Raw genomic sequence first — 11628 nt, forward strand, 5'->3', positions numbered from 1 at the left:
AGCAGAGCTAACACCAGCAGAGCCAACACCAGCAGAGCTAACGTTATAGCAGAGCCAACACCAGCAGAGCTAACGTTATAGCAGAGCTAACACCAGCAGGGCTAACACCAGCAGAGCTAACACCAGCAGAGCTAACATCAGCAGAGCAAACAGCAGAGCTAACACCAGCAGAGCCAACACCAGCAGAGCTAACGTTATAGCAGAGCTAACACCAGCAGAGCTAACACCAGCAGAGTTAACACCAGCAGAGCTAACGTTATAGCAGAGCTAACACCAGCAGAGTTAACACCAGCAGAGTTAACACTCCTTAATAAAATGTCTTTGTTTTCTCCCTGGGTACATGGTGTATCAGGGCAATTGAAGGTAAAAACAACAAAACATTTGTTTAATAATATAGTATTTATTATTATTTTGAAATGTATTATGTAACTTCAATCTCAGAGAATTTGAGTTTTTATAATAACATAATATAGCTGCCTAATAATAAGAAAAATATTATAAGAATTCAAATACTAAATTAATATAATCAATATGTAATATAAATTATAAAATGGATAGGGGGGGCGCTGGCCCAAAAAAGGTTGAGAACCACTGGTGTAGTGTATATAACATGAGCTGTGAGTGACATGTGAACAAAGCCCTCTGCACAAAGCTTCAGAATATAGAGAGGAATGAAAGTGGAAAGTTTGGTGTATGTAAGTGCTGCTGAAGTGGAGACTTCTGCTGAAGAGTGTGAGAAAAAGCTCCTTTAGAGAAAAGCTCCTTTAAAGATATGTATTGTAACATTCATACATGTTGTACACACTACAGGTGAACAGAGTCATACATGTTGTACACACTACAGGTGAACAGAGTCATACATGTTGTACACACTACAGGTGAACAGAGTCATACATGTTGTACACACTACAGGTGAACAGAGTCATACATGTTGTACACACTACAGGTGAACAGGGTCATACATGTTGTACACACTACAGGTGAACAGAGTCATACATGTTGTACACACTACAGGTGAACAGAGTCATACATGTTGTACACACTACAGGTGAACAGAGTCATACATGTTGTACACACTACAGGTGAACAGAGTCATACATGTTGTACACACTACAGGTGAACAGAGTCATACATGTTGTACACACTACAGGTGAACAGGGTCATACATGTTGTACACACTACAGGTGAACAGCGTCATACATGTTGTACACACTACAGGTGAACAGAGTCATACATGTTGTACACACTACAGGTGAACAGGGTCATACATGTTGTACACACTACAGGTGAACAGAGTCATACATGTTGTACACACTACAGGTGAACAGAGTCATACATGTTGTACACACTACAGGTGAACAGGGTCATACATGTTGTACACACTACAGGTGAACAGAGTCATACATGTTGTACACACTACAGGTGAACAGAGTCATACATGTTGTACACACTACAGGTGAACAGAGTCATACATGTTGTACACACTACAGGTGAACAGAGTCATACATGTTGTACACACTACAGGTGAACAGAGTCAAACATGTTGTACACACTACAGGTGAACAGAGTCATACATGTTGTATCACAAATTATACATTTGTCTCAGAGTGTTTTACAGACTGTACAGGTTACGACACCCTCTGTCCTTAGACCCTCTGTCCTTAGACCCTCTGTCCTTAGACCCTCTGTCCTTACACCCTCGCATCGCACAAGGAAAAACTTCCTAAAAGAAACCCCATAATCAGGGAGAGCAACTGAGGAGGGATCCCTCTCCCAGGACGGACAGACGTGCAATAGATGTCGTGTGTACAGGATAAACAACATAGTACAAATACAACATTTGACAGAAATGATGTTGTGTTGAAAAAGAGAAAGTTTGGATGAATCCAGGAAAATGTCAATAAGGCTTCCCGGTGTCCAGCAGGACCAGGGCAGCAGGCGCAGCCACGATTCCTGATCCTGACGTAAACTTTATCAGTGGCAACCTGCCACATGAGACACAGACACTCTGGGGATGATGCCCCGGATGATGAGTTAGTAACATACATTTATACATACATTGTATTTGTCTGTAAAACACTCTGAGACAAATGTATAATTTGTGATATTGGGCTATACAAATAAATTTGATTTGATTTGATTTGACAATACTGTACTGTACAGATGTCTGTACAGTACAGTACAGTACACTACACTACACTACACTACAGTACAGTACAGTAAAGTACAGTAAAGTACAGTAAAGTACAGACATCTGTACTGTACTGTACAGATGTCTGTACTGTACTTTACTGTACTTTACAGTACAGTACAGTACACTACAGTACACTAGTATACAGTACAGATGTCTGTACTGTACACTGGTGCTGTACTGTAGTGTACTTTACTGTACTTTACAGTACAGATGTCTGTACTGTACTGTACTTTACTGTACAGTAAAGTACAGTAAAGTACAGTACAGACATCTGTACTGTACTGTACAGATGTCTGTACTTTACAGTACAGTACTGTAAGTACAGTAAGTACAGTACAGACATCTGTACAGCACTGTACAGACATCTGTACTGTACAGTGCTGTGAGAAACCGCCTGTACTGTACTTTACAGTACAGTACAGGCGGTTTCTCATTGTAACAACAATGAAAGAAGTGTGTAAACCAGTAAAATTACTTTACAACATTCTGTGATAACACGTGTCAAACAGCTCGGTATCAGAAAGGAACAACAATAATCAACTAAATGAATATCATTGAGTATGACCATTATTGGCTCTTTTACTAGATAATAACCTCTAAAAGATATTACTGCACACACATAAGCTACTGAAAAAAGTAAATAATTTAAATTAAGAATTCAAATAGGCTGAATACATTTATATTAAGGACAAGCTGTATTATAAAAAAAATCTTGTTTTTGTTTTTAAATAGAGAAAATAAGTAATATTTTGCCAGGAAAATCAAATTTTTATATATTTAGCATGTCAGTATTTGTGGTCATGTTCTCCGTCTCAGGTCAATGTGATAAGAATTTAACAACAAATATTACTTGGACCACTGCAGATGAACATTTAATACCCAGGACATTATAGACATCACTGGCTCTCTGTAGTTCAGCACATGTTGTAGAGAGAAGTGGAAGATGAATATCTAATGATTTGCTAAAAGTGCTAAATGCCTAGTGGTGGCTTCATAGAAGACATCTGACCTGCATGAATAAGTCTGGTATGAGTGATAATGTTTAATGGCACTCCAGAAATAAGCACAAACAATTAAAAAGTACTGATAGAAACCAAAAAGCTAAAATGGCTTAAGGAGAGTTTCACCCCCTGCAGGATAGGATATGTGCATTCATATCTATATATGAATGCACATCTATGGTCATGTAACATATAAAAGAGGTTGTGGACATAGCCACAGACTGTCTGTGTCACTTACAAAGAATGGAATTGAATAATCTGTGGTTTATTCTGGAGGTACTGTATGTATACTACCTTTATCTTAAGTACTTAAATTGTTCACCTTTCATAAAGACTTTGCTTGCTGAAGTACTGGTATACAGTTGTACTTGTTTAAACATAATCAGAGTGCATGGTGTTGGTACTCATAGTCGCATTTTAAGCATTGTTTTCATTTAGAGATTAAACTGTATAAAGGGAAGTACACTGCTCAAAGGAACACTTTGAAACCACATCAGATTTCAATGAAACAATGGATATCTATACTAATATGGATATTATATACTGATATGGACTGGGTGATGAGGCGGCCCCGGGGTAAATTCACTTTCCACACCACGGCTACACGATACTGATTGAACCAACTTACACGCCAAAACACGTTTGGGTAAGATAACCTGTACGAACGTGGGGACCCTTCTCCCGAGACTCGTGAAATCTTACATCTAGTTGGATTTCCATAAAGTTAAGCGTTGATGAATTGTGTTGAATCGACGGTGAAAATGTTTATTTGACTGAGACATCTGTGAACGTGACACATTACCTCGTGGTTATATATGACGGAGCACTGGAGAAGTGAGGGCAATAAAAGATCCTTCATTAGAGAAGACGATCTTCTAGGATAATTGCAGAACAGCCACAAGACACTGCATGCAAAATATAAAGATATACAAAAACTTCAAATTGCATTCTAATAACATAAATAAATGGAATTACAGCCAAAAAGGTTCCTGCAGATGAAGTAGCAGTGTTGTAGCCAGTGATGCATGACGTCCACTTTAGTGGACAGATGAATAATTGTAATTTCCTCCCAAATATAAAATCAATACTGTGACAATTTATGAATTATATGATTCCGCGTTTCACATCACCACTTTAATGAGCACTACGGTCTCTGAGCACATGAGACGCTGGTGTTGTGCTCCAGTGGGAAGGATGAACATGAATGAGTCTGGGTTGAAAGCTCTGTTGACTTCTCTCTTCTTGTGTGTGTGTGTGTGTGTGTGTGTGTGTGTGTGTGTGTGAAGCGCCACACCCTCTGTGATACAGAGCGGAGCGAATGTGAATGCTTAAAGCTACAAAAAATATCCGGGTCCGGGTCACTACGGTCCGCCTCTGTTAGTCACCCCTGAACTAGAGCAACACAGCGGAACCCCAGTGGCTTAAAGCATTGGCTTAGCCTCTACACATATTATTCTGCAGAGTACTTATATTAAGACGTTCTCTGCTCAGCTCCAGTCTACACCTGAGGAAGAGGCAGTGGAGTCTGAGACATTATCTTACGGAGAACTTCACTCTTTATTTCAGCCTCGTAGCAGATTTGAGCAGTGGCAGTTTACTTTTTCATCTAATCATTTTTATTCATTTATAACCATTTATCATTTTCATTATATTAAAGCAAGAAGACTGAGACAGCAGTTTCTTCACTTTTTGGACATCATCCACCTTTGCATCTGAGGTTTCTCCATCAACACTCAGGTAAGGCCCCTTGTGTGAGAGATGTTAGGACAGGAGCCAAAGGAAGCTTTCTGTCAGATAGCGAGAGGTGATTGCATTGCATAAATCCTAAAGTGGTCCTGTGTTGTTGAAATGACTTAGACTTAGTGTGTAATGCATTAGATGTGTTGAGTCCAGTTAACAAGCATAACAAAAAGGTCAAAGGAATTAATTTTCTTCTGAATTAAGAAAAAATAGGTCTCCAGTGTTTTAGCCTTCAATGAGAGGGTAAGCCCCTCTCTGCAGATAATAATAATCACAAAGTAAAGTGTGTGTAGAGTTTTGGTCCTCTGTTTATATTTTCATGACTCAAACTGATGGAAACATATAATAGTCTGGTGCTAAAAATAAAGCCTTTTAAAATGTAATGCATCACATATCAGGTTAAAAATGCTTATTGACACACAACATCTACTGCATGTCTGTGCGTCCTGGGAGAGGGATCCCTCCTCAGTCTCTCCCTGAGGTTTCTAACATTTCCCCCTTTAATTATGGGGTTTCTTTTAGGAAATTTTTCCTTGTGCGGTGCAAGGGTCTAAGTACAGAGGATGTAAGGACAGAGGGTGTAAGGACAGAGGGTCTGAGGACAGAGGGTCTAAGGACAGAGGGTCTAATGACAGAGGGTCTAAGGACAGAGGGTCTAAGGACAGAGGGTCTGAGGACAGAGGGTCTAATGACAGAGGGTGTAAGGACAGAGGGTCTAAGGACAGAGGGTCTAAGGACAGAGGGTCTGAGGACAGAGGGTCTAAGGACAGAGGGTCTAAGGACAGAGGGTCTAAGGACAGAGGGTCTAATGACAGAGGGTCTAAGGACAGAGGTAGGACAGAGGGTCTAATGACAGAGGGTCTAAGGACAGAGGGTGTAAGGACAGAGGGTCTAATGACAGAGGGTCTAAAGACAGAGGGTCTAAGGACAGAGGGTCTGAGGACAGAGGGTCTGAGGACAGAGGGTCTAAGGACAGAGGGTCTGAGGACAGAGGGTCTAAGGACAGAGGGTCTAAGGACAGATGGGTCTAAGGACAGAGGGTGTTGTTCCCTACAACAGTGTCAGAAATCAAGGAGGCAAAGGGCAAAAATACCCCAAAAACTGTGACCAATCCTTTGCCTTTTACAGGTGGCGTACTTTAACAAACTTCTCTTACAGACTTCAAATTTGGTCAGTACCATCTAAAGACCTTTCATGGTGAAAGAAGTTATGAAATTGTGTGTTTCCAGGATGTGGAGAGTTCTCCTGACTGTCAGTGTGCTCTGCTGGAACTCCAAAGGCGACGTGACCTGCAGAAACAACAAGGATGAAGGAGTGGACTGGTGAGGAAACACTAGCCCACTTCATATATAGTCAAATATTAATCAAATACAAATCTTTTTTAATTCAATTTTGACCAAAGACTAAATGTATAACAGCTGCCAACATTAACAGTGTCAGGGTGTACAAAGAAGATGCACATGTGCTCTCTTATACTCTGAGACTCCTGCAGTGTGTGTGTGTTGCTATTCTTCACTCCTCATGAGTCACTGTCCTCTCTGCAGATTGATTTTTCACTTCTCATCATCAGGTACATCATATACAAGGCACCAAGGCAAGCAGGCTATCGTCTTACTGGTTTAGAGTATATTTACATTGATTCTACTATGAAGACGATGGAGACCTATACATCTGGAAAGCTCATCAATGATTCTGATGGTGTCCTGGCAAACACCCTGCGGCCGCTTTTAAAACAAGTCACATCGATGGTGAGAATCATTTTAAAACTGCAACCCTCTGTTTCTGTTGTGATGAAAAGAAAACCACGACTCAAACTGATGGATACTTCTTCCGTCTTTAATGCAAGTAGCCATAGCCTAAGCATTTGTAAAATATTGACCTTTGGCAATGATGAATAACGCAGATGTTATGTGTTTTAAAAGATCTGCACACCTCTGATGGAAGTTCATCTGGAGAGGTTTTACTCAGTTTCTCTCTTGTAGTCTGTGACGGTTCTTAGTCCAGCCCAGATGTTTCAGGTGTTGGATCTGTGGTACTCAGACTCCACTTTGTCCCTGTGTCGTCTCTTTGCATAGTCTTCCTGTATTCCGTCAAGTTATTTGGTATAGACTTCCTTGTTAACCCTCTGAGTTCCCCGGCGAACTTCACTGTCTTTGAAAGGCTGTAGCTGGCTAATTTCTTAAGCTAGAGTGAAGATATCATATGAAACTAGAAAAGCTAAGCAATCCATTGACAGCAACCATGGTATGCTAGTATATAATGCTAAATAACGCTCCAAAGATAGGCTACATTTTGCCGATGGAATAACCGGCATGGCCGTATTTACACGGGTCCCTTGACCTCTCATCTCAAGATATCTGAACGGACATGGGTCCCATGAATACTTACAAACATGCCCACTTTCTGATAATCACATGCACTGTAGGGCACAAATCATGCAGTTCTTTTAAACGCAGTATTGCAGTGTTCTTTTTGCCTATTCTAAAGATGGTGTATTGTAATATGTCTGCATGCTGGATGCTAAACAGTGGGGGAATTGCATACATTGGGTACGACTGGAAAGCTGTTGATTCATGTGTGATGACCTAGTCCCCATAATATCCATTTCATTGTAGTGTAATCATAGATTTTAACTTGCTGTATAAAATGAGCTGTTGTGAGCTCTAGGATAATCACAGCATCATGAAACTAACAACAAATACAGACTGAGGACTTTCAGAGGATGAAGGGATAAAATCAGAACCCTCCAGTTGGTCATTGAATAAACTCTTAAACAGTAGATTTGGTACTGGGCAGTTCCCTCTCTTAAATAATGTTTCTGACACTTTCTTCCCTTCATTCTGCATCATTTATAGCCAGAAGGTTTTGGATTCATCAGCTACAGCGATCAACCTCCAAGATGTAATGCAGTTAAGGAGTTTGGCCACAGTAAAGATAAATAAAGAAAGCATCACTCTTACAGGAAACACATCTTTGAACCTCCATAAACTCAGTCTGAACGTCACACTTCTGCAGCCAACAGTCTCACACACATCTGTTATTAGTTAACGATGATGAATGGAGGATCTGTGACTCCTGTTCGTTCACTTTCAGCTCTTACTGTTTGTGTCTTTGAATATCAAATTGAACTAAATCAATAAGCAGAAAGAAGATAATTATCTGTATAACTGTTCATGTTCTCCAGGAGTTGTGATGGTGGAAAAACACAAAACTGGAGTGTGGCTCTCACACAGCACACCACGGTTCCCTTTCAGAAGAGATCAAAATAATTTCTGGCCTCAGAGCGGAACAAAGAACGCTCAGACGTTTATCTGTGTGACGTTCCCCCACGACCAGTTCATGGCTATAGGTAAGAGCTCAGTTACAATACACAGTGAATGTGAAGATTCAAGCCTGAATGTCTCTGTGTTATATTTTCAGGTACACACCTGGAGTACATCAAAGCTTTCCCATTCGACCATCATGTTCCAGATAATTTTCCAGAATTTATCAATGTTGTTAACTGGAGCTCAAAAACCCCCTCCAACGTTAAACAGCCGCTGACATCAAATGGAAAACAACCCTTTTTTAGCATTGCTAAACTTCAGTTTCAAGGTAAGATCTCTGCATGAGGGTTTTCATTGCATTACCTAAAGAAAGGTACGAGCCACACAGAACGGCTCAAATGACATATCCAGATTAAAACGTTTGATTTCATGCATGAAGAGTCCAGAAATTAAACGTGTCAGAACAAAAAAGTAGTTTTTAGTCTAAATAACTGTGGCTTTGTACATGTCAAGTACACGTTGGGGCTGTAAAGAAAATACTAATAACACCTGCCTTAAATTAAAACCTAAAACCGACCCAAAGTAAATTACAAGCTGCTCTTCAACCATGTGCAGTATATGCATGGTGTTGGTCTCATTCAAAAGATAACAGTCAGAATCACTGTACGTGATCATGTGGATGGACAACACATCTTACTGGAGTGGCTCTACTGAATGAAACTGTTGTTCTGATACTGATTACAGGATTATGATGAGGCTTCATGGGTGAATTGGCTCAATGTTATGATTGTTTGCTTGCTAGTTTGAGCTGGTGAGTGTACCTGCTATTGTGATTGCTGATCACTAAATAGACGAGCTTCTAAGTTTTCCAATGATGGCATGGGTATCAAATCCAGCATGGTGGACTGTAAACAACACACAGCGAGATAAATCCCCTGTTGACATTTCAACAGGATAACCAGGGGTCTGCAACCTCTTTAACCTTTAACCCCTCTCTAATCCTCTGTAGTGGCTCTTTAACCTTTAACCCCTCTCTAACCCTCTGTAGTGGCTCTTTAACCTTTAACCCCTCTCTAACCCCTCTGTAGTGGCTCTTTAACCTTTAACCCCTCTCTAACCCTCTGTAGTGGCTCTTTAACCTTTAACCCCTCTCTAATCTTCTGTAGTGGCTCTTTAACCTTTAACCCCTCTCTAATCCTCTGTAGTGGCTCTTTAACCTTTAACCCCTCTCTAATCCTCTGTAGTGGCTCTTTAACCTTTAACCCCTCTCTAACCCTCTGTAGTGGCTCTTTAACCTTTAACCCCTCTCTAACCCTCTGTAGTGGCTCTTTAACCTTTAACCCCTCTCTAATCCTCTGTAGTGGCTCTTTAACCTTTAACCCCTCTCTAACCCTCTGTAGTGGCTCTTTAACCTTTAACCCCTCTCTAATCCTCTGTAGTGGCTCTTTAACCTTTAACCTCTCTCTAACCCTGTAGTGGCTCTTAACCTTTAACCCTCTCTAACCCTCTGTAGTGGCTCTTAACCTTTAACCCCTCTCTAACCCTCTGTAGTGGCTCTTTAACCTTTAACCCCTCTCTAACCCTCTGTAGTGGCTCTTTAACCTTTAACCCCTCTCTAATCCTCTGTAGTGGCTCTTTAACCTTTAACCCCTCTCTAACCCTCTGTAGTGGCTCTTTAACCTTTAACCCCTCTCTAATCCTCTGTTGTGGCTCTTTAACCTTTAACCCCTCTCTAACGCTCTGTAGTGGCTCTTTAACCCCTCCCTAACCCTCTGTAGTGGCTCTTTAACCTTTAACCTCTCTCTAACCCTCGGTAGTGGCTCTTTAACCTTTAACCCCTCTCTAACCCTCTGTAGTGGCTCTTTAACCTTTAACCCCTCTCTAACCCTCTGTAGTGGCTCTTTAACCTTTAACCTCTCTCTAACCCTCTGTAGTGGCTCTTTAACCCCTCTCTAACCCTCTGTAGTGGCTCTTTAACCCCTCTCTAACCCTCTGTAGTGGCTCTTTAACCTTTAACCCCTCTCTAACCCTCTGTAGTGGCTCTTTAACCTTTAACCCCCCTATAACCCTCTGTAGTGGCTCTTTAACCTTTAACCCCTCTCTAACCCTCTGTAGTGGCTCTTTAACCTTTAACCCCTCTCTAACCCTCTGTAGTGGCTCTTTAACCTTTAACCCCTCTCTAACCCTCTGTAGTGGCTCTTTAACCTTTAACCCCTCTCTAACCCTCTGTAGTGGCTCTTTAACCTTTAACCCCTCTCTAATCCTCTGTAGTGGCTCTTTAACCTTTAACCCCTCTCTAACCCTCTGTAGTGGCTCTTTAACCTTTAACCCCTCTCTAATCTTCTGTAGTGGCTCTTTAACCTTTAACCCCTCTCTAATCCTCTGTAGTGGCTCTTTAACCTTTAACCCCTCTCTAATCCTCTGTAGTGCTCTTAACTTACCCCTCTCTAACCCTCTGTAGTGGCTCTTTAACCTTTAACCCCTCTCTAATCCTCTGTAGTGGCTCTTTAACCTTTAACCCCTCTCTAACCCTCTGTAGTGGCTCTTTAACCTTTAACCCCTCTCTAATCCTCTGTAGTGGCTCTTTAACCTTTAACCCCTCTCTAACCCTCTGTAGTGGCTCTTTAACCTTTAACCCCTCTCTAATCCTCTGTAGTGGCTCTTTAACCTTTAACCCCTCTCTAATCCTCTGTAGTGGCTCTTTAACCTTTAACCCCTCTCTAATCCTCTGTTGTGGCTCTTTAACCTTTAACCCCTCTCTAACGCTCTGTAGTGGCTCTTTAACCCCTCCCTAACCCTCTGTAGTGGCTCTTTAACCTTTAACCTCTCTCTAACCCTCGGTAGTGGCTCTTTAACCTTTAACCCCTCTCTAACCCTCTGTAGTGGCTCTTTAACCTTTAACCCCTCTCTAACCCTCTGTAGTGGCTCTTTAACCTTTAACCTCTCTCTAACCCTCTGTAGTGGCTCTTTAACCCCTCTCTAACCCTCTGTAGTGGCTCTTTAACCCCTCTCTAACCCTCTGTAGTGGCTCTTTAACCTTTAACCCCTCTCTAACCCTCTGTAGTGGCTCTTTAACCTTTAACCCCCCTATAACCCTCTGTAGTGGCTCCTGTAGCTTTGACAAAACATGGAACTAAATGTTTATTTTTATGTATGTTTTGTTGCACAGTGGACAATCTTTCAAAGGGCACACCTCTTGTCTTGGACTTTGAGGTGATATTGTGACACTGACAAGTTATCAGGCTGCAGATATACGTTTGTTTCTTTAGTGGGATACTTTTGTATTCATTTCATTTTTAGATTGTATTTTCTTTGTTTTGTGTATTTTCATATTATATTCATTTCATTCTCCAACAGGTCTGCATAGTTCTGTGTGTCAGCCTGAACAAGTGTTTGGTGTTTTCCTTTGTTAAAAAACTATAAATAT

General features: G+C 41.1%; 1 protein-coding gene across 1 annotated transcript; it reads left to right on the forward strand.

Moving 5' to 3' along the window:
- Window positions 1-4852: 4852 nt before the first annotated feature.
- On the forward strand, window positions 4853-8212 carry LOC115019211 (deoxyribonuclease-2-beta-like). The gene is made up of 4 exons (XM_029448649.1): window positions 4853-4932; window positions 6165-6257; window positions 6506-6683; window positions 8120-8212. The coding sequence occupies exons 2-4, from the start codon at window positions 6166-6168 to the stop codon at window positions 8126-8128; spliced, it is 279 nt and encodes a 92-aa protein (XP_029304509.1). The 5' UTR covers window positions 4853-4932; window position 6165; the 3' UTR covers window positions 8129-8212.
- Window positions 8213-11628: the final 3416 nt, after the last annotated feature.

Source organism: Cottoperca gobio, chromosome 14 (genome assembly GCF_900634415.1).
Source record: "Cottoperca gobio chromosome 14, fCotGob3.1, whole genome shotgun sequence".
NCBI classification, from domain to species: Eukaryota; Metazoa; Chordata; class Actinopteri; order Perciformes; family Bovichtidae; genus Cottoperca; species Cottoperca gobio.

Excerpts from the sequence above, each read along its gene's own strand:
- LOC115019211 (XM_029448649.1), top strand. The coding sequence starts at position 6,166 with ATGTGGAGAGTTCTCCTGACTGTCAGTGTGCTCTGCTGGAACTCCAAA. Across the intron at positions 6,258-6,505 it reads AAGGATGAAGGAGTGGACTG|GTACATCATATACAAGGCAC; the intron begins GTGAGGAAACAC and ends TCTCATCATCAG.